Genomic DNA, 23,749 nt, shown 5'->3' with positions numbered 1-23,749 from the left:
CCATGCAAGAAGAACAGTGGATGGGAAGGAGGAAAAGGAAGAAAGAAATAATGATTTCAACTTAAAATTCGATTTCTCATGATTTTCTTTGTTATATTGACTTCGACCTAAAGTAATAGGCTTTGAGATTTATATGAGGAGAAGTTATTTTAAGGTTAAATTGATTTAAATTGTGTGAAGTTGGGATATAATTTTAAAGCAATACATTTTTTTGGTGTGAAGAATACATAATTGTCTATGTTGTGGGCACTTGTTCTTGAGTGTTAAGATAAAAATATATATGTTTTTTTATGCAGGTGGTCATGTTCAAAAGAGAGCAAATAATTAAGTCATGATTGCCTAATAATATTTGCTTGTAGGTGCTATTTAAAACCCCCAAAAAGACATGATAAATAGGGTAGAAGCTGGTCTGACACTTTAAGTACCAGGCAAATTTGTGATGCTCCTCCTCTTATATATTGCATGTGTTTTTTAATCCTTGAATTTTAGGTTTGGGTCTTTTTTACTCTACAAATGTAATTAATAGACTTAAAAATTTGTGTGGGCACGGGGCACACAGTTACAAGAGTGATAAACCAGAAAGATGAATCTCCAAAAGAAGCCATGGATGCATCAAAAGCCAAAGCTCGAAGACCCACAAGCCGAGTTTGTATTTATAACTAGATTGTATAAGGCAAACAACCCAACGCTCAACTTCAGGACATTATATGTTTGCAATAATGTGAATTTTACACTTCACTTTGCTATTGTCCATTTTTTAATACAGGTGATTCATTGTTTATTTCATATGTGCACTAAAAATATCTATTTTTTTCCTATGTTACTTCACTTGTTTGATGTGGGAGTGATCTAGATATGTGCTAGGAAACACTTATAGATCTCAACTATCTCCTATAAATCTTCAGACAAACAGCGAGAATCATCCACAAAAATCCGCACAAAATCACAAAAATAGTAGATAGTTTGTATTATTTGATGAAAGGGAAACGAAAGCAAGATACAATTGATCCTCTATTCAAGAGGAGGATCAATCTCTCCCAAATCCCTAGACGCCGCTAGAGCCCAGAGAAAAACCTAAATCTAAGAGAGATCAAATTTCAGCCAAATTCAAGATGCCTTAACCCTAGGAAAATAAAGTATTTAATGCATACAAATCAAAAGGAAATCACTAAACAGTCCCTACATTCAAATTTCCCTCCCAAATCCCTCAAAAATCCTTCCTAAAATGCTTCGTTTGCTTCGGCGGTTCACACGGCATCCGCAAGAGGCGGAAGAGTTCTGTTGTTTCACCCATAAGCTGGTCCAGCCGGTCCGCTGTTTCGCCCATAAGCCAGTCTCACCTGGACCGGCTGGACCGGTCTAACAACATGTTTTATGCAGTAGACTCTAAGGACAAAACAAAGTTTTCTATTAATTAAGATTTAAATAATAAAAGAATCAACTATAGGGAAACACATGTTTTCTAGCAAAATTGGATGGCTGATCGAAAATAAACCAAAATTTTAAAATAAAAAAGAGCATATCATAGCCTAATGAGTTGCATGTAGAATCCCTCACATTAAGGAATACATAACAAAAATGCATTATGAGTCAATATCTGCATACCCATATGGTCAAGCATCTTGGCTTAAGTGGTTAAGCTGTAAGTTCTATTTTTTAAAATCAAAACAGTTTTGTCAATCGTACATATGCATTAGACTAGACTTTATGATTTAAAAGCACTTAGGTGGGTTAGCTAATAGTCCTTTCCAAGCAAAATTGTAAGTCCATAGTTGGGCTTGCTTAACTCAAGGAGGGGTTTCAAGTCTGTAGGTCATTTGCATTCCTCTAGATATCAGTTATAATTACTAACTATCATTGGTTATCACCTTATATCGAGATTCTAATACTGATGTTCTTTTTAGTTAAATCACAAGCTCTCACTTTCCTAAGCATTTCCTCCAGCTCATGCTATTAGAATGGAAGCCCCAACCTTTTAAATTAAATTGATTAACTTCAACCTAAATCTAATTTTAAAATGCAAAACCCAACATATATTAGTTAGTACCTCTAATTTCTCAGAATTAAACACTCCTGCAAATTCCTCATTTAGCTTCCATACCAAAAAATTGATTTCAAGTTTATTCAATCATCTTTGAAATTCCCAAAGAGTAAACTTTTAATAAGAATTTTTGAGATAAATCATATAAAATATTAACCAATATTTTGATGAAAGAACGTAAATCACTCTTTTTAATCAAAAATTTTCTCAAGGGACAAATGTTTGAGATGTAATTAACCATAAGGTCTTAACCCTGTGGGGAATCTACGCCCCAAAATAAAATAAACTCTACTCAATCAAATATATTTGATAGGGAAAAACTTTGGTAATATAAAAAATGCAAGTTTTGTTATCGAGACCATTGCAAAATAATATTTTTATCCATCGAGATAATATATTAATTTATATGTCGTACTCGATCACAAAATAATTTAATCCATTGAGAATATCAAAATTCCACCAACATGATCGTGCCTTAATTAGTGAAAATATTAAATGATGCTCCTAAAACTAATGTCATATAAAATGTTATAATTTGCTGAATAAGATATAAAATACTCATGACATCTCATGTATATATAATTCTATTGGTGCACTTAAAATATATAATCATCGCTAATATGATAATGATATATTACTCTGGCAAATCTATCCAAACGAGCCTAATAATCAAAGTTATGACTCTATTGAGAGAGGCCAACGAACTCCACAGGGTTGGTGACTACCCTCCTATTGATGACCAAGATTATTAGGAGAAGTTGACATATACAACACAATATTGTTGATGAAACACTCCTTAATGCATTCGATGATGCTCATTGTTTTAATTAACTATCACTTTTTACCTGCTATTTTTGGACACTCGAATTATTATCATTGTTTAATAGTTATTTTTTATAGTATTTCTTGTTATATAAACTTACTATAGGCGCCTATATATCTTTTAGATGAAATAATGTTTCAATTAAATTTCAATGAATTTTCATTAGATAAATTATGATGTCATTAGATTTTACATGAACACATGCATGCATGTATATGTGTGTTATCTTTGTAACAAAAAAGCAAGCCTTAATAAAAGGTATTTATAGTTAGTTCTCCAGCACTAAACACTGTCCAAGATTAATGTAATGTCAAAGTCCAATGTACTGCTCTTGGATGGGCTCAGCCTTGCATCTACGAAGACCTGAGAGATTATTTGCATGCAATGTTTGGGCCAATACTCTAAACCAAATCAAGTGAACATCCTCAATTCCATTCTATTCTCAAAAATTCAAATCTTTCCAAAAACTCCTGTAAATTGTTCTTTCCTATGGCATAGACAAGGCAAATTTTCATCATAGTCTCCACCATTGGCAAGTCATGTCATTCAGGACAACAAAGAAGAATATAATATAAGTAAAATGAGACCTAGTTCTTCTCTATATGCAAAAGTAGCCAACTTAAAGTTGACCTAAAGCATTGAAAAATTTCTTTAAATTTTGAAGTTAAACTCCTAAACATCATATAATCCATATGAGTTAACCATAAGAAAAAAACAAAGTAAAATCATTTTTTATGGCCCAAACCCTAGATGAGAATGATTGAGTTTAATGTTAGGGAAATCACAAATTCTAAAGCTTATAACAAAATCAAAATGAATCAAATTTATATGTGCTAAGATGTTTATCAGATGTGCAATGAACTAACCAACTTGTAATGCTACAACTTTACAAGAAATTATATGAACTATAAATATTATAGAACTACATGGCATAGATAAAAAAATAAATGCTTGAAAAACATGATGAGAGGGAAGCATTTACTTGGAACACTCATCATATATGCCAATCCAATCCTTTGAGAACCCTCCAAATGTCTCACTTTGCTGAAAATACTCAGCTATAAGTTTCAGGTTCCCTAATTTAAAAAAAGAATCAGAATCTAGTATAATTACATTATGACAACAAAAACTAAAATGAAAATAGTTGCAATTAATGGCGCAACCAAAAAAAACAAGCATCCTATTTCAATTGTATCTAAAAAGTTGCATGACGATGACCAAAAAAAATATATGATAGATTACAAGTCTAATTGATACTAGTTTTGTTGTGTGCTTCAAAATTTTGATGATGATTAAAAAAAATTAGTTGCATATGATAAAATTAAGAAAAAAATATAAAACATTAAGTGATTTTGATAAGGTTTAGAATTATTTTAATTAATCATAGAGCATCCAAATAATAAAGCACTATTAGCAACATTACTTCTTTTACTAGGATATATTGAGTCTTACGAGATAGAATTCTCCTGCTTCTTGAAGAAATTATTTATGATATATTATGAAAATGTTATAAACTTATAATTCTATCAAACAGAGGAAACATCAACATGATGCCCAAGTATAATAGCACTACATGTCCTTGGGTTTCTTGTAGCAATAAGAATATAGCAAATAGAGTTCCCGGATGGTTAATTAGGCATATATACATATGGAATAATTGGATGAGAAAATACAATGAATACCTAATATGAATACCTAATAGAAATATTCCAAATTAGAACGTTTAGGCTGTATAGCTTTAAGAATTCAGAAAAAAAACATACCAATAGCCAAGTTTTAGTACTGCATATACAAGGATAATAATTAATTTGTAGTAAAACTACAATGGATGGAAAATATTATAATAGAAGAAAAACATTAAATGGAACACAATACATCGAGTTTTATGGTTTTATTTTCCATGTTTCGAACACGAAATACATCAAATTGTCATGGATAACATTCACCAACAATCCAGCAATACCATAGCTATGCCATTATTGTACCATAACCTAAATTGGGATCTTTTTGCTAGTTATTAAGTTTAGAATTGAAAAAAAAAAAAACAAAATAAAAAATGTTAAGTTTAAAATTGATTCACTTTTCTGTGGTCATATATATCGCTATTGACTTATAAGAGATGAGTCTAAAGTTTTGAATAAACTTTGTGAAGCTTTTATTCTAATGCTCAATAGATAGAACTCTTATCCTTATAAGGAATGTAACAAATAATTCAAGTTATTGTGCAACACAAGTCCCCTAGAAAAAACCTCAATATCAAATCAGACTTCAAACATAGCTGCATCCAAAGAAAAATGCACATTAGCCTTATGAAAGAGACAACAGACAATGGATGCGACATTGTCCGAAGCAGGTCTGAAACAGCTCGACCACTGCTGAAACCACTCGAACGTCGCACACTCACGAAACGAACCATGCCAGCGGATTCATAGCGTAAAAAATAATAAAGAAAGCACCTCCTACGCTCAACTCGATCAAACTCAATGAAAAAGACGGATTACGAATGTGACATCACGCAAAAGTCGCCTAAATCTTGCTCATTCGCAAAATGGATTGCACCGTGTATGTAATGTCAAAATTATTAGAGAGGATACTCATATTGCTTTGGTTGCCTCTAAAATCCCTAACCTGCCTCGATAGCGAGGAGTCGTGGAAGCTGAAGATGGGGAGGTCGAGGGTGTCGAAGTAGACGAAGAGAGAAGATGTCATTCGGATTTCCGGTCACAGTCGGCTTAGTCGATTGGAGTTGATAAATGAGCCAATTCCGTCTTTAGGAAGTCAAAGGAGACGAACGCGGAGAAGCTCGATTTGTGTCTGTTCCGTTGTGGCATTGAGGGAGTTGAAGGAGTTCCGTCTCGGTCTCCGTCGTCGGCTTTGTCGGTTGGTGAAGGAGGAGACGAAGGTATTTCATCCCTACAAATTTGCGAGAGAGGGGCTAACAAGGGAGACCGAGAGAGGAAGCGAGGATACGTGAGCAGAGGAGTGGCTGGGACAAGTGAGAGTTGCGTGAGGAAAAGATAAGGAATTTTATTTTAGTATTTAAATATTTTAAATTATAAATTAAAAAAATTAATTTAGAAAAAACTTATGTTAAAAGAGAAGAGAATTTTATTAATAAAAATTTAAGTTATGTTTAGATTTCTTTATTTGGTGATTAAAAAATATGTTAATATCTTTTTAAAATAAAAGAAACAAAAAATCTTATATAATACTTAATTATTAAATTTTAAATTTCTTATTTTTTTTAAAAAACAAATTAGTAAACTATTAAGACAATTTAATCTACAATTTCATATTATGAAAATGATTGTACTAAAATTTAAAATTAAAAATATTATGATAATAGAAAATATATAAAAGGGGAGAGAGCATAAATTCATAGGATTTTTATTTATACAATCCATACATTAAATTATTATTAATAAAATAATTTAACTATTTATAGAAAAAAATGAGAGTAATAACTTACTAGAGATGCCAATAAATTATATTAATAAAGAAATTTTCTAACTAAATTATTATTTTTATTCATATTAGAGCAAGGAGAATAGATTTTATCATTTATTTAATTCTTTTAGAAATAAATTAAATACAAGAGCTAAGTATATTCAATAACTAGTTAGAGAAAGATATTTATCTTTAAAATTTTAGATTTATGATATAATACATTTAAAGTATCGTGCCGAGTATTTGAGTGTTCATGTTTGTGTTCGTTTAATATCAGCTTGTTCAAGTTTGGTTCTTGTTTGTTTGAGCTTTATTGTTCGTGTTAGTGTTTGGTTCATTTAAATTTATGAGCGTTCATTGAGTGTTCATGTTCAATTCATATTCGTTCGTTTAGTACTTATCGAGCTTGTTCGTGAACATATTTAACGAATTTTTTTAACTATCAAATAAACACGTTCATGAACATATCTATGAACAAACATATTTATAATAAAAGCAATTGTCTATGTAACAAAGGCAATGATTATTTATATTTATTAATTTTATAGTTAAATATTAATTATTTTTATCGAACTTATCACGAGTTCAAAATCAAACACGAATCGAGCTTTTATCGAGCTTCTTATCAAGCTTAATGTCGAGCTTGTTCACGAACTTCAAATGATGTTGTTCGCGAACATAAATGAGCTGAACGCATTAGTGTTCAAGTTTGTTTATTTAAGAATTGAGTATTTAAAATATTGTTCAAGTTTGTTTGTTTAGTTAATTAAATGATCACAAACGAGCTTTAATCGAACCGAACAACGAGTAGCTCGTCAGACGTTTGGTTCGCTTGCAGCCCTAATAGAGTATACTCTTATCCATCAACTTTGCCTGAGTCTCACCGCTTCCTATCTCTGTATTTCCCTCTGGTTCTCCTAGGCCTCGTTTGATTAGACTTTTTTTCTCCTTTCTCCATTTGTATAAGTCAAAATCAGTTACTTTGGATTGTTTGGAAACAAAACATAACCGTAATTACTTGTTAATAAACATCATTTTTGTGGCAGCTACAATTTTTTCTTTATCTGCTTATTCGTTCCCAAATCACCATTTTAGAGTAATAGCACTTAATACTTTTTTTTCTTTTCTATATATTGATTATTTAACGGGCATCTCGGATTCTCGGTAATTGTTAGTTCTGATCTTTTCTATGGAGATTCACACACTGCTATCTATTTGAAAAACTATGGAAAATGTCATATGTGATACTCCAAATTGGCTCTATGAATGGACATCTGGACATAATTTATTATTAGTTTCTTAAGAATTTATTAGAAATTCGATACGTTGGTTAACAATTTTATCAATTGTTAATAATTTTTATCTCTTCCATCTCTAAATAAGAGACTTTTGAGTCATTTAAATATAGTTTATGGTATGAATAAAACTTCATTTTTGCATGTGAAAATTCTACTACAACAATTCCAAGATTTTGATTATTGAACAAGTATGCCAGTTGAAATTATCTCCAAATCCAATTGTCAAGCTTGCTTTCTTGTGAATTATTTCTTGTCTTAATCTTTCTAAGACATTTTATTATTAATTATAAAGATCCATTGCATTTAGTCAAATTTAATACAATCTAATTTCCATCAAGAGTGTAAATTTATGAAGCACCGACACGGACATAACACGACATGGATATGGTCACGACATGACACGGACACGGGACACGGCATTTTTTAAAAAATATAGGACACGGGTGCGGCGTGGACACGACATAATAATTTTTTAATATGATATATAGAAATTAATGTGACATTATATTAAAAATGACAATCAATAATAAATCAATTTCATGATAATTTGTTTAGCTTATAACATAAAGGTGTTTAGTATAAAATGTCTAGTACAACCACAAAAATATAAGCAGAAAATCATTTAATACAACATGAAGGTCCGACTACTCATAATGGATATTCTCTATTTGAACTACTATAGTTCAACATAAAAATTATAATTTCATTTATATCTTCATTATTCATTGTTTTTATCTAGATAAGATTGTAACAAGCCAATCATACATAAGAATACATCAAGTTAAATTGATATGAAATAAAATCAAAATATCTCAATAATAAGACAACATGAATACAACAATATACCGGTCTGCCAGGGGTCCAAGGGGGCGCTGCCCCTTGGTAGGGCTAGTCAGGTCGTGGGGTCAAGGAGCAACACCCCTGCGGGGGTTTTTCGGGGGCAACGCCCCCGAAACAAATTTTTAGGGTAAGAGTAATTTTGAAGTTCTGCTTGTTTTTAAAGTTCATAAGTTATTTTTATGGAAAGATACCGAACGGTATTGAGCATGTATCGAGCGGTACCGAGCATGTACCTAGCAGTACCGAGCATGTACTGAGCAGTACCGAGCATGTATCTAGCTGTATCAAGCATATACTGAGCGGTACCGAGAATGTACTGAGCGGTACCGAGCACATACCTCGCGGTACCGAGCACGTACCTCGCGGTACCGAGCACGTACCTAGCGGTATCGAGCATGTACTGAGTGGCACCGAGCATGTACTGAGCGGTACCGAGCATGTACTGAATGGTACCGAGCATGTATCTAGCGATACCTAGAGGTATCGACCATATACCTAACGAATCAGACGATTTTATTATTTAATAACCGGACACGCATGTCCGATTTTAATTTTAATTTTTTCAATTGCGACACTCCAATGCCGTGTAAGACACGTGTCCATGCAGTGTCGGACGCGTGTCCGTGTCCGACACTACATACCCTCTTTAAGCGGAGTGTCGGTGCATCATAGTAAGCCCATTAGAGCATATATTCTAAAGTATTTCCTCTGATTTCTAATTGTTAAGTTGTGGTATAAGTCCATTAGATTTTTTATAAAATTGATTTCCATCATGTTATTTATTTTCTTCATATGCAATTAAAAATTGCTTAAGCTTGACGGATTGTGTCCTGCAATTTTTGTCTCACTGTTGTATGCTTTTCAGCATCTCATATTAGATCTAAATTAGAAACCCTAAACCACCCTAAAAATATCCCACAACACTGCAAAGAGAGAGATAACATGCATAAATAAAAGGGAGAGATTAAATATGGCGATAAAGCTGTAGATATAAGTGCTTAAGTAGTTCATGGAATGATAAAAGAAAAAGAAATAGTTCCACATTTCTTACTCAAATCGATGTCAAAAAGCCGCTTGAGACCAGGCCTCTGAACTTTTATAACAACATTCTCTCCATTATGTAAGATAGCTCGATGAACCTACAAATATGAACACAAACTCAGTAACAAAAACTATCAGAAAAACCAAAAATAAAAATAAAATCCCAAAATTCATCAAGATAAATGATGACTAATTAAGCTTAAATAATTAGTTTAATTATGCTTGAGAAAATATAAATTATGTAAAAAAGATTATTTAAAATAATTTAATTTCAATGTATTCAAAGATCTAGTGATTACACCTCAAGCTAAAAACATGTACAAATTTGGATAAAATTATTTAATTAAGTGTGCATATGTATATATATATATATATATATATATATAATGCTCTAAAACTAGCATACTTATGCAATTGATAAGAAATTTTTATACTTAAAATATATGATAACTCCAGAGTTAAGATAAGAAAATTATACTGCATGTAATCCTTAAGGTGTAAAAAATATGTAGTAAGGAATTATGCAATTTAGTTTTATGTTTGGAGCTTTATATATATGCACATCTTTTTTCTTATCTGTAGTAAGATGACTATGATTTTGGAGCAACTAATGAAGGTGGTAAGACTATATTAGATTTTTCTTTAGCTTATAATTTTATAATTACTAATATCTTATTTAAGAAAAAAGATGAGCATCTCTATCACTTATAAGAATGGATATAGTATCTCTATCACTTATAAGAATGAATATAGTAAAACTCAGATTGTTATTTTCTTTTAAGAAAAATAGATCCTTTAAATTGCAAATATTGTAGTTATTCCGAATGAAAGTTTATGTACTCAACATCGCTAGTTAGTTTTGAACTTTAAGATAAAGAGTTGAAAATAAAAAATAAAGTAAATCATTGTTATAGAATTAGATGTGATCATTTAAAGAATATTAACAAAAATATTTTTGAGAGTAAGATTCTAGATCTTAAGATTTTGTTTGTGCATGAAGAAGTTAATGTTGTGTCAAAAAATAATTAGTGATATTAAGAATGTTGCAAAAGATATGCTAGGAGTATCAAAGGGAAAAGCTACTAATAATAAATAGTTGGTGGTGTAATCAAAATGTATAATAAAAGATAAAAAAGAAGAAAAATTGTTATAAAAATTAATTCAACTGTAAAAATTTTGAAAATTAAGAAAGATATAAAGAGGCACGTAAGAAATCTAAAAAAACAATTAGCATTGCAAATATTTTAGCTTCTAATGATGTATATAATAAATTAGAGACTAAGGAGGGCAAAATATATATGTATAAGTTAGCTAAACAAAGAGATAGAAGTAGTAAGAATTTAGTTCCAAGTCAAGTGCATTAAAGATGAAGATCAAAAAATACTTTTATTAGAAGAGAATATTCAACAAATGTGGATGAGATATTTTGCAAAACTTTTCAATGAAGATTATGAGAATGCGATTGACTTTGCTGACCTTAGCACCATAACAAAAAATAAAAAATTTTGTTTTTATCGGCGTATTAGTAAAACCGAAATTAAAGATGCTTTAAAGAAAATGAAGTGTAGAAAAACTATTAGACCTGATGATATTCCAATAGAGGTGTGGAAATGCTTAGGAGATTAAGGAATTTCTTGACTTATTAAACTTTTTAATATTATTTTGAAAATTAAAAAGATACCAGATGAGTGGATAATGAGTGTGTTGATTTCTTTTTTCAAGAATAAAGGTGATGCATAGATTTGCGCGGATTATAGAGGAATTAAGTTGATGTGTTATACTTTAAAATTATGGGAGAGAGTTACAGAGTATAGGTTGCGGCATGACACTAATGCTTCTCAAAATCAATTTTGATTCATGCCAAGTAGGTCTACTATAGAAGCTATACATTTATTGAGAGGTTTGATGGAGAAGTATAGAAAGAATAAGGAGGATCTACATATGATTTTTATTGATTTAAAGAAAACATATGATATGTTCAAAGAGAAGTGCTATGGAGAGTTCTACATAAGAAAGGGGTTAATAATGCTTATATTCAAGTCATTAAGGATATGTATGCAAGATATGTTACTTGTGTTCAAACACAAGGTGGTTTGACCAAGTATTTTCCTATTTCAATTGGATTACATCAACGATCAGCCTTAAGCACATATCTTTTTGCTTTATATATGGATGTTCTCACTAGACATTTGCAAGAGGTTATACCTTGGTGTATGCTTTTTGTTTATGATATTCTTCTTGTTGATAAAACTAGAGAGGGAGTTCAAGGTAAACGAATTATGGAGATCAACCTTAGAGTTTAAACTCTAAAGGCTTTCGTTTGAGTAGATCTAAAACTGAATGCATGAAGTGTAATTTTAGTAATAATAGATCTAGTGGGGGATTGTGACTTTGAGCGATCAAGTCATTAATAAGTGCACACGATTTAGATATTATGGGTTTATTGTTCAGAGTGATGGTGAAATAGATGGGTATATTATTAGTAGAATTCAAGTTGGATGGTTGAAGTGTAGGAATGCATCGGGCTTGTTGTGTGATAGAAAATTACCATTCAAACTTAAGGGAAAATTATATAAGATGGTGTTTAGACCTGCAATGCCTTATGGCGTAGAATGTTGGCCATTAAAAGAGAAGCATAATATTAACTTAAGTGTTGCAGAGATAAGGAGGCTCAGGTGGATGAGTATCTTTACTCTTAGAGGTAGGATATGAAATGAGCATACATGTGAAAAGGTTGGAATAGCTCCAGTGCCATATAAGATTAGAGAGAGCCGCCTTAGATGGTTTGATCACATAAAATGGCGGCCTTCCGATGACCCGGTTAGGAGAGTAGTGTATTAGATTAACCTATGTTAAGAAAGCTAGAATATAGACCTAAAAAGACCGGGTTAGAAAATATTAGAAATGTTCTTTCTTTATTAGATCTAAATGAGAATTTGACTCTTAACATGACACATTGGATAAAAAAAATTCATGTAGCCGACCTCATGTAGTGGATAAAGGCTTATGGTTATTGTTGTAGTATAGAAAATAAAAAGGTAAAAGGCAGGCATTTTTCGCTTGTTTATCTTGTCCAGGTAAAAAGATGCATACAAAATTTTATATTTGGATCATTTCATATATAATTTGGTACATATGCGGATAGATGATATGAGATTATATATTTTATGCACCATACCTGACCAAGACTGGCTGCAGCTATAGGTTGATCTTCAAAGTTCCTGAATAATACATTAACTGGCAAACCCAACTCATTTTCTATGAATGCTTTAGCATTTTCAGGAGAGAATGCCGGCACCCTATCCTGCATCATATAGGCAAAAAAACCGAAGTCAGAAATAAATAAGAAATTCTACAGATGTTAGGGATCAAAGAAATTGCCAAGAACAGTGACGTGTTTTGGAGTAAAAAACAGCAAAGGAGATAAGAATAAATTGCAGGAATACAAATTTAGGAGCCGATTTGGATTTCTTCTTCAAAAGCAATGCAAGATACAATTGATCTACTATTCGAGAGATAGATCAGCTCTCACACAAACCCTGGCCGCCACTAGGAGCCCTCAACATACCCTAGAATAATTTCAGCAAAACAAAGATAATCTAACACTAGCCAATATCCTCCTTTAAATAGCTATATAACCCTCATTAAACACAATAAAAACCTTGTTCTTTCTCCCTTGATTTCTCCTCCTTACATAGTAAATATTAACTTCCTTGGGCCCCATAAAAGGGACCGAAATCCCCTCCCTTCCAGTTGACTCCCGCCCTCCCTGGTCCAGGCGTCCAGCCTATCTGAGCCGAACATAACTGATGTAAAACGGAAGCGGTAAAACAGGAAATACATTAATTTAGAACTAAAATTCAGAAAAATAAATCATAATAGAAGGTTTAAATGATAGCCGTCGATTTGCGACGCCTCCTGTGATAGATGCGCCAAATCTTCGTACCGATGTCCGCATCAATAACACTTCCTCGCAGAAGTGTTTCGCATGTAACAATCAGATCAAAGAGTGCAAAGAGAATTACATAATGAAATAGAAAGGTTAAAAAATATCCATAATTATAAAACAATGAAAGTAAAGAAACATGATGGAAATCTTAAAGCTTTGTAAATCAACCTATTCATCAATCAATTAAAAAGTAAGAATCTACACAGACTTTAAGAAGTTTAATTCAAAAGCTTTCTTTTAATCACAATTTTAGTGTAGGTTGATCTTAACCACTGTTAGAAAGGAAGTACTTCAAATACCTGCAACTGGGCAAGCTCATCAACAAACTCCTTAGGGAACAAATCAGATCTTGTTGACAATAATTGGCCAAGCTTGATAAAAGTTGGTCCAAGTTGCAAAACTCTCTCTCGGCACCATGAAGCTGTTCTTTCGCGCCTTTTTTTCTGCATGATGGAAAATGCTGCTTAAAGCACTACTAAAGGTAGAAACAGACACGAAACATGCGGACCAAATCTGGAAAGAAAAGGAAAATTGATGACCAAAATTAGGTCAACTACAAAAGCAACAGTTAGTAATTTAATAACTAAATCAAACAAAAATGTAATAAAAAACACGCCATATAGCTTGAAGGAATTAAAAAATTAAAACAAACAATGATTCCCTTGAAAGGAAAGAATTATAATAATTGAACTATAAAAAATTTTAACAAAGAGGAATTGCTTCACAACATAATATTAAAGACTGTACATCACAACATCACAAAAAATTTTAAATGGCTTTAGATTGATGGTTGATGGGTGTTGTATTAACAAGGTTTATAAGACTATTAATAGTATTCAATTTGTTGATGATATTCTTCTCTTTTATAGAGCTACTTATATGCAACCAGTTAATTCAACACATTCTCGACTTTTTTCGATATATCTTAAGATCTTAAGCTTAACTTCACTAGTCTTCCCTTATCCATCTTGGGAGATAATCGGGTCAAGCTAACCACCTTGCCAATATGTTTGGGTATGCTATGGAATCCTTACCCTTCAAGTATCTTGGTATTTCCCTTGGTTCTAAAGCCATTCAAAAATCTTTTCGAATATTAACATTAAACAAATCCAAAACAATATATTACTTTCTAGAGGAGGAAGATTGAATCTTATCAATTTTATTATCAATTCTATTATTCTATGATATTTCTCTTACTTTTGGATGCCTTAGTGGATTATTAGAAAATTGAATACATCAATAAATATTTTTTCTTAAAGGGTGCTACCGATAATAGGGGGATTCATCTTCAGAATTGGAGAAAAATTTAGAAACCAATAAAATTTGGGAGTCTTAGCATGCTTAAATTAAAATCTTTGAGCATCTCTATGCTTACCAAATGAGTTTGGAAAACAATTAACTCTGATATGCTTGTAAAATTATTAAAGAGAAATATTTCAAAGGCAAAAGACCCTACAAACTTTTTGCTAAATAATTATTTGAATTGTTCTACAAACTTTTGGCAGAATAATTATTTGAGCGTCAATAATAACATATTTATTTGATTTTGAATAGATAAATTGTTATCGACATCACTTTATACATTGCTTTCAAATAATTTTTCAAATTTCTTGAAATCCATATTGTAATGTCTAATCCCAGTTTGCTCCCACTCATGGTTGGGTAAGTTGCCACTTGTTTGCAAGATGATGTGGATCATTTTTTACTCCCTCGTTGATCTCATCACTCTCAACTCTTCTAGAGCATCTCCTTGTTGGGTGCTTAAAAAGGGAAACTACAAAATGAAAACCTTTTGTTACTTCTCACTAATGGTGGAATTACTACTAGTTATATATGGTTTTGGAATTTTATTTCTCCTCTTAAGGTCTTTATGCATGGATAATTTTCCTCAAGAAAATCAAGCAAATCTTTCTTGTTCAAGTTAAATTTGGTTCCCTATAAAGTGTGCTACATTGGGAATCTTCATTGTGAAATACTTTTTCATGCCTTCCTCAATTGCAATGTTATTTGTAATATTTGAACAAGACTTTACCACATTTTAGACATCAACACAACAGTAAATTGCATCACTTCCATCTTCACTTCTTGAAGAAAACTTCGTTCATTTGCCATCAAACATAGATGAGAGGCTTTTTTTTTTTCAATATTATCGACTAAGAGTAACCTTAAGGGACTTCTAAGGAAAAGGAAATATTAAGAAGGTTAACATCATCTCTCTAGCCTACTTCTAAATCTATTCTCGCAAGAAAAAAAAAAGGTGAAAAACATCAAATATAATATGAGAAACCTAAGCTTTCTGGATAATCCTAAGAAACCCTTTATCAAGCATGTTTAGATTATTATTTCATCTCTACTGCAATCAATGTTTAATGTATTTTTCATAACATGCAATCTCTTGTATTTTTCCTCTCCATTTTTATTATTGAGAAAGGCTTAATCTTAGCTTTTACATTAAAAAAAAAAACAAATAATAATAATTTCATTATGGCACAAGCACAAACTGACCCAGCAGAATTTTAAAGCGAGTAGGGTTTCAGATAGCCGATTGCATCAATTCCCGCAAAATCAGGTACTTCGAACAAATTTAAACTAAAGTTACAATTTGAGTAGACCAAGGGGTTAAATTATTTAGATTCCATGGACTCACATAGAACTCCAATTAAGACTACATGCCTCACTGAAAACTTCAATTCAAGTTTTAAGGACAGACACGTACAAAAAAAATTATGCATCATCAAGGAGTGCCACATCATCGAAGATTGCAAATCAAGAAATCATCAAAAGACAATCTAAGGGGCCCAGCCATCACACCCTTAACAATCATGGCAGACCACCCTAAAATTAGCTCCCTTTCCTCCACCTCAAACTTACCTGTCCCTCCCTCAAACACATGGTTGGTCACTACTTTCTCGCCTACAGGAGGCTAATTCTCTCACTTTCTATGTCAATTAATATATCAATTTATCTATCTCTTTCTCTCCTCCCTTTCTCTAAATAAAGGGTCACCAAAGAACAAATTAATGCAAGTGCAGGCAAACGGAGTATTCAAAGGAAGATGGAATCCAACTAAAAGAATTCATTAGAATCCTCATCAAAGGAGGTTAATATTTAAATCAAAACTTAGATCTAGATAGACCCTATTCTCTCTTTCTTAACCTAGCTTGATCACAACACATTCTTTCCAAATTTATTCCCCTACATTTTGATTAGGGATTTCCATAAAATTATATGATCAGTAAGTTTAGATCACTTGCATTCAGAACAAAAGAATGATCACCAGTACCCTTCCTCCAAATTATTGATCATAATACACATAATTTAACTAATTGCAGTAGAAGCAGAACTAGAAAAAAACTATGTGTACAGAAAAATAAAAGGAATAATAAAGAATAAATGAAAAGACCATCAGCTCACCAACACCTGCTATTGCGATTTTGAACAAATGGGTAAATCAATTGCTTCAATGAAATAATTCACAGTTTACCTCATTAAGAACAAAGGAATAAAGCATATACCCAAAAAACTTCAGAAATACTATAAAAAACCCACTTGATTCGACTGACATAATACACACAATAAGAGCTGCAATTTCACCTGCTTGTGTTCTGTGAATCCATCAAGATATGCCCAGTTTGCATTATCAAACAGAACCCGAATATGTAAAGATAGAAAGAAAAACCAGATGTCAAAAGTCCTTTGCTGAGCATTATAGTTTTCATTGGCCCAGCTAAAACCTTCATGTGAAGGTAAAACTTTTAGCTTGTCTACAGATGAGAGATCATCAGCCACTTTCTTTTTTGGTGTTTTAGCTACATCTAATATGTCACTCCTTTTAACCAAGCCAACACCATTCTCAACTCTTTTTGAGCCATTCAAAAAAGTGCTGGCATTGGCTCTTCCATTAACCAATCCAATTTCCTGAGTGATAGCAAACTTGGTTTTCATTAATTCCTTCGTTGACACCATTTTGCTAGCCCGACCATTAGTACCAAGTTTACCAGATTCTTGTTGCCCAACCTCAGCCCTCAAAAAGTTGGTCATATGAAGGAACTTAGATGACAGTGCGTCACCCTTTAATGGTTGAAGATTGGAAATAAAACGAGAGAAACTCAGATCCTGTGATGTCCGAACATGTCCTGAAGGGTTCAAGTAGCTATAGTAGACGCCTTGAGAAACCATGACCATAGCCATCAAAGAATATATCCTAAGATAAAAGCAAGACTGATTTGAATCAATTATCAAAAGAGGCTGAAAAAACAATTAAAATTAAAAATATTTATAAAACAAAAAACATGCCTAATACAAGGTCATTCAAGAAAGAGCAACCTAGAAAATAAAAAATGAAAAATAAAAAATTTCTTTGAAGTTTATATAAATATATAAAAGACTGAAAAATCAGAACAAAAGATGAAACCCTATATTAGATCATCCTAGCCTCCTACCAGCCAAAAAATTCATGATCAAACAATAATTGATAATGCATAAGATAAATTTCCCAAAAGCTGCAGCAATGGTTTAGGGTTCACCACCATATAACTTTCAAATTCACAATCAGATATGACATATTATACCGTCAAAACATTTCCTATGTTTTCCTCTAGCTCCTCCACCTAATCCAAAAATCGCAAATCAACTGAGATACGTTATACAAACATAATTCCCCAAGCTACTTAAAATTTGAAAACCTCCCCAATGAAAGAGGCGATCAAAATTCCCCATCAATTTCACAAACGCTAATAGCCAGAAAGAATGAGGCCGTGAAACAACAACAGAGTTTCTTTTACCTTCAAGTTACAAACTCTCGGTGGAAGAAGACCAAAGGCATCCGAGCATTACGAGCAGGTTCGAAAATAAATAAGGAAATCCCTAGGGTTTGGGCGGAAAGCGACAAAGCAAAACAAAACAGATACGTGAGACGGTAGAAGAAGGAAGAGGAGAAAGGTGCAGATATCCGAAACGAAGGAGTATCCATGCAAGCGTCCTTGCGCTTGCGCGCCATGACGTCCACCACAAGCTAAGCAGGTATGTCGGGAACGAAGACTTTTCGGCAACAAATAGGTTTTGCATTCAAATCTTTAGTTTTATAGCCTTACTTATAGTTATTAAATTTTGGTAAATAATAATTAAAAATTAAATTATTATTTTTAAGAATTTAAAATTAAATTGTTAGTGGAATTTGAGCATTAAGAAAATAAGAATAATATCTTAATATTTATATAACTATTATTTTTATTTAAATGGCAATTTTTTAAGATTATATTTCATATAGGTTTTGCTATGAAAAGCTTCAAATTTGGAATTAGAATTAGAGTAAATAAAATGTTAAATTTATGTAATAGGAAATAGTTTGAATTTATGTGTAGATTAATTATGTATAATTAGAAGTATAATGTATTATATATTGTGATTCATTGAAAGGAAATTCATGTGATTAAATATGAAGTCAATATAATATTTGAATTGAAAATTTTCAGAATTAAATTCATGATAATAAAAGCACTAATAAACAAACATCACGATGAGATGAGAGGGATTTAACAAGGCCAATATCATTTAATTTTAAGATTATTAAAGTACTTAAATGCCAAAAAGAATGCATATTTTTAAAAAAATAATAATATGGGTTGTCTAATGAAATGTTTTAGGGATTTTAGATAAAATTTTCAAATTTTCACTAAAAATTATAAATATATCACATTGGTCATATAAAAAAGAGCTTGGACCTTAACTTAAAAATGAATTCCTTGTAGACATAAGGAACTCAATATCTCCATATGAGATTTGACGTGACTATCAACAGACCGTCATCATCTGATCATCGTCACTTATTCGTCTTTTCCCATTCATCGTGTATTGACTACTATCACTCAACAATCATTATCTAACCACAACTGGTCAACTATAATCTCTCAAGTACTATCACCCAACTATTATTTTCCATCGATTTTGTTTCCCGCCATAATCAACTACATCAAAGCACTCCATCGCTTATAAGACAAATGCACCCTATTTACATAAATGACAATGTCTGCCAACTTTGTAACCCTGGTGTTGCTAACATTATCAACAAATGTGAGATGCATGTCATGGGGTAAGGTCATAGGCCATGCTGTCAAAATGACAATAATAGCATAAAATAAAGACATATTCCCACCTTTAATTTGAGAAGTATATGACATTCACCACATTACAAATGAAGATGCAATTGATTCCAAGAAACAAGTTTCCTTAGATTAGTATCATCAAGTAACACTCCAATAAATAATCTTCAATAAGTCAAACAAGTTTGATAGATTTCTCTTAATGTGTCCAACCACTAATTCATATTTTTAGTAGCACGCCAAACTAACTAACTAAGGTAGACAAAATTCTTAAGAGAAATTTTCATTAATCGATATATGTTGACATAAATTCAATTAACTCTAAAAGTCCATTTCATATAATTTGGTTGTGCCATTCAAATCGATTTAATCTTCGTTTGGAACGGCTTTTTTAATGCTTCATAAAACAACTTTCTAGTACAAAAGTTGAAATTTCATACTCAAAGCTGCTTTAAGAAGCAGCAAAAAAACTGTCCCAAATAAAGCCTTAATGTCATAGCTTTGGGAGGCATGATGATAACACACAAAATAAGTGATGCAAATGAGATTGATTTTCTCTTTGAAAAGATGCTAAATATGTCGCAATATGTAGTACTAAATGTATATTAATTCATATGTTGGGATAAATGTACTATGAATAATATATGAAAAAAGTTGGGTTATTTGTGTGATGATTAGCAACAATACTCTCATGAATATAGTCAAATATGTATATTTTTAATAAATCAAATGAAGGACATGACATAATAAATTTACATTCTTATGATTTAATTCATTGTTTAGCATGTTTGAAATGCACGTTTGTAATAGTGAAACACATCGTTATAATAAAAAGAATATGAAGTTCATATAGGAGCTGTAGATTTTATGTTATGTAATGTCTAGGCTTTTATTTAGTGTTCACTATATGGAAAAAAACACATATTTCATGGAATTGAAATGTAACATAATATAAGTCATAGGTTTCTTTATAGTAGAAATATTACCATAAGGAGAAAATAATAAAAAAGGGAAATACAAGTGTTACCTAATATTTGAGATTAGAAAACCAATCATTGATTGATGATATTGTTGTGTGAATGTTCTATTGTTGTGATGTCCATGATGTTGCAATCAACCTTAATCTTTAAGTGGGTTGGCATTGGATGCTTTAGCTATGATATTAAAATGATGATGGGTGGTGAGAGGATCTTTAAAGTAGAGATTAGTGATGTTGGAATTATGGCATGGGGGGTAGGTTATGTGATATCTCTGGGGGTTCATTTAGGATTAGGAATTGGAGGATAAAAGCTGGGTGTTTGAGAGAAGTAAGGTTAGTAAAATTAGAGTTGATCTCGTACTGTGCAATTCAGTTCATATAGTAAGAACATACAAAGAGTATGACTAGTCAAACTATATTCAGACGGCATGAACTTGATCTAATAATATTGTACAATTCATATCATATTGTTTAATCCAAAATATAGTAAATTAGGGTTTCATATATAATTGCACTAACTGTATTTTATGATCTATAGATAATAATGTAAGATAAACCCATGAAAACTATTAAACATTTTATTTTAGGATTTCTTTTGGAGGATTATAATAAAAAGCAAATCTTTATAAATCCCAAGTGTTATAAGAGTTTTTTTTGCTGGTCTTATTGAGTGCTTTGAGAGTTTTTCAGTGCCTTCAGTCTTAGGAGAGAGATTGGAGCTATTTGTGAGAGCTTTTGGGAGGAACTAAAAGTGTGAGATGAGGAATTAATGTTGATTGCTAGTACTAATCTAATCCTTAAATCCTCAGTGTCTTGTTGTGAAAGCTCTTGGAGATGGACCCTAATAAGTCTCACGTGTTGAGACTTGGACTGGGCTTCATGGATCCAGCAAAAGGCCAGGGAAAAGAGGCATCTCGAGGAAAGAAGCGGAGTTGTTTATCTTCATTACCCATGAAAGAGGTACTTCTCAAAGAGAGAAGAGAAGTGGTTGTAGAGTTTCTTCTATTACTCGTGAAGGAGAGTAGCTTCTCTGCCTTGCTAGGAGCAGAAGAAGTGTGGTAATGAAATTCCCAAGTAGAGACTCAGGGAGTGAACGCAGGTCAAGAGACTGAACAACTATAAATTTGGTTTGCAGATTTCTTACTTTAGTTAATTTTCTTGCAATTTATTTTCTACAATCTTTTGTTTATGTGCATTGTTCGGGAATATTATTTGAAATCTAATTTATGGAAAAAAAAATAACGAGTCAGCAAGGGATTTCTACATTGATTAAGGGGTTGGATGTGGTGTTTAAGATTATTAGGATGAAGAGATAAGAATATAGAAAAATAAGGCATAAATTTGGGCCTGTGAGCACAAATATAAGTATGAAACTTTTGCCAAAGAATTTTTAAGAAGGAACCAAGCCGTCAACATTGGGGATGATCTTCAACTCCGTTAAAATTTCCTTAGTAATTTATATAGCGTTAAATGGTCCTATATATATAACATTAGATTGAAACAACGAATATATAATAATCCTAAACTAGAAAGGAAAAGCTTAACCAAGAGTTCTTTAGAAGATAATAGACTTCTTTGTTTATCAAATATTTTATAAAAATAAACGCCTAACCAATCACAACTAGAAAGGGAGTGAATTCTTTGTTGAATGATATAGATTTCCTTATAGTTGTATTAGAAAAGAGAATACATCCATCTTACTTTGAAACTCATAAAATAGATGATGATATTCATGCCTTACGATTGATGCTTATTTGTGATTTTATCATCGATCTATGCACATGTTGGTGCCATTATGCATAAAGGCATCTCCAACTGAAAAACATTTTTTTTTCACTTCAAAATACAGTAACAATCATAACAAATAGTAATCCATCTCAAATAGGGGTGTCAAAAATGGGATGCATGTAGGGTTCAAGTCGAACCCGATAGTGACCCGTGGCTATTTGACCCCACCCATTTTTGCAAATGGGTCAGAAATTACAACTTGGATCCAACCTGACATGACCCGATTAGTTAATTTAAAGCGGGTTGCAGGTCAGATTGCAAGCAGTACATGATGGCTGAAAGATGTGGCCATTGATAGCCCCTGAAAGAGGGTGGTAGGCTAGACAGAGCTCGACTTGGAGGCCGACGATAGGGAATTAGGGAAGCCAATAAAAAGATGGCTAGCAGGTGGGAGGTTGGGGTTGGCGGTACGGTTGTTGCTATAGTAAGGGAGAGGGGGCTGTATATGAAGATCGCTTTGCTCCAGGATCGTCCGGGACGAAGTTGGATCGTCCCGGGACGATCGGTACAGGTTTGGTCGGAATTGTGAAAATTGAGTAGTTCGTCTGGACGAAAATTTGGATCGTCTGGACGAAAATGCTCCAGAGGACCGGTCGCCGGGGACGATAATTAAATCTCGTCTGGACGACACTTGTCCAGAGCCAGATCGTCCCGGGACGAAGTGCGATCGTCCTGGACGATCAGTCTGGATATATATGGAAATGAGATATTTTGAAGAGAGAGAAAAAGCTTAGGAGAGAGAAGGACGAAGGAAAAAGTGGAAAAGTTGATTTTCGGGCGACGCCGAGCCGTTTTCGTCCGACGAGACTGTTCAGAAAGTGTTGTACGCAAGGTAAGGCACAATCCGCCTTTCTCAATTTTCAGAACCGTCGTGTTTGATGGTATTATCTGTCCGGAATTGATTTTTGCAAGGGATTTTCGTCCGTATTTTTCGTCTGGTTCAGTTTTTACCGCAAAATTTTCTGTATGTTGTCGACGTGCCGAGTGTGCATATTTTTGTTATTTTCTGGAGATTTTTGTCCGGGTAGATTTGATTTGACGGCGTTTTTCGTCGACTGTATTTTTCTGTGTAGTCTAAAATTGTCTGAGCAGTAGAATTAAAGTCTTGCAATGTTGTTATCTAAATTCTGTGTAAATTTGGTATTCTGTGATTTTTCAGGAAAAATTATGTAAATTTCTTATACAGCCGTTGTGCTGCCCGATTTTTGTCTGATTTCTGAATTAATAGGTGTATATATATATATATATATATATATCTGCCTTTTTTATGCAAGATGCTCATAAATGCTTTGTTAAATTCTTGTATCATTCTATTTTATTTTGGAGAGTATTTTCTTGACCAACTTGAATAGTGTTGTGAAATACCTCAACCGATTCATCAGCTCTCCGATTCATCAGCTCTCCGATTCATCAGCTAAATCTAAAAAAAAAAAAAAAAAAAA

General features: G+C 32.4%; 1 protein-coding gene across 1 annotated transcript in view; it reads right to left on the bottom strand.

The window, feature by feature from the left end:
• The window catches only part of LOC110101226 (protein ACTIVITY OF BC1 COMPLEX KINASE 7, chloroplastic), a 31,359-nt gene extending 12,878 nt beyond the window's left edge, over positions 1 to 18,481 (bottom strand). Inside the window, exons 1-6 of the mRNA XM_028699127.1 lie at positions 18,224 to 18,481; positions 17,034 to 17,643; positions 13,739 to 13,882; positions 12,669 to 12,794; positions 9,501 to 9,588; positions 3,847 to 3,940 (exon numbers count right to left, since the gene is read on the bottom strand). Of these exons, the coding sequence (XP_028554960.1) occupies positions 3,847 to 3,940; positions 9,501 to 9,588; positions 12,669 to 12,794; positions 13,739 to 13,882; positions 17,034 to 17,630 (1,049 nt within the window). The 5' untranslated portion in view covers positions 17,631 to 17,643; positions 18,224 to 18,481. The remainder of the gene's footprint in view (positions 1 to 3,846; positions 3,941 to 9,500; positions 9,589 to 12,668; positions 12,795 to 13,738; positions 13,883 to 17,033; positions 17,644 to 18,223) is intronic.
• Between the last annotated feature and the right edge of the window lie 5,268 nt (positions 18,482 to 23,749).

Source organism: Dendrobium catenatum, unplaced genomic scaffold (genome assembly GCF_001605985.2).
Source record: "Dendrobium catenatum unplaced genomic scaffold, ASM160598v2 fragScaff_scaffold_1220, whole genome shotgun sequence".
Lineage (NCBI taxonomy): Eukaryota > Viridiplantae > Streptophyta > Magnoliopsida > Asparagales > Orchidaceae > Dendrobium > Dendrobium catenatum.
The sequence above is the reverse complement of the archived record's forward strand: the minus strand, read 5'-3'. Positions and strand labels throughout refer to the sequence as shown.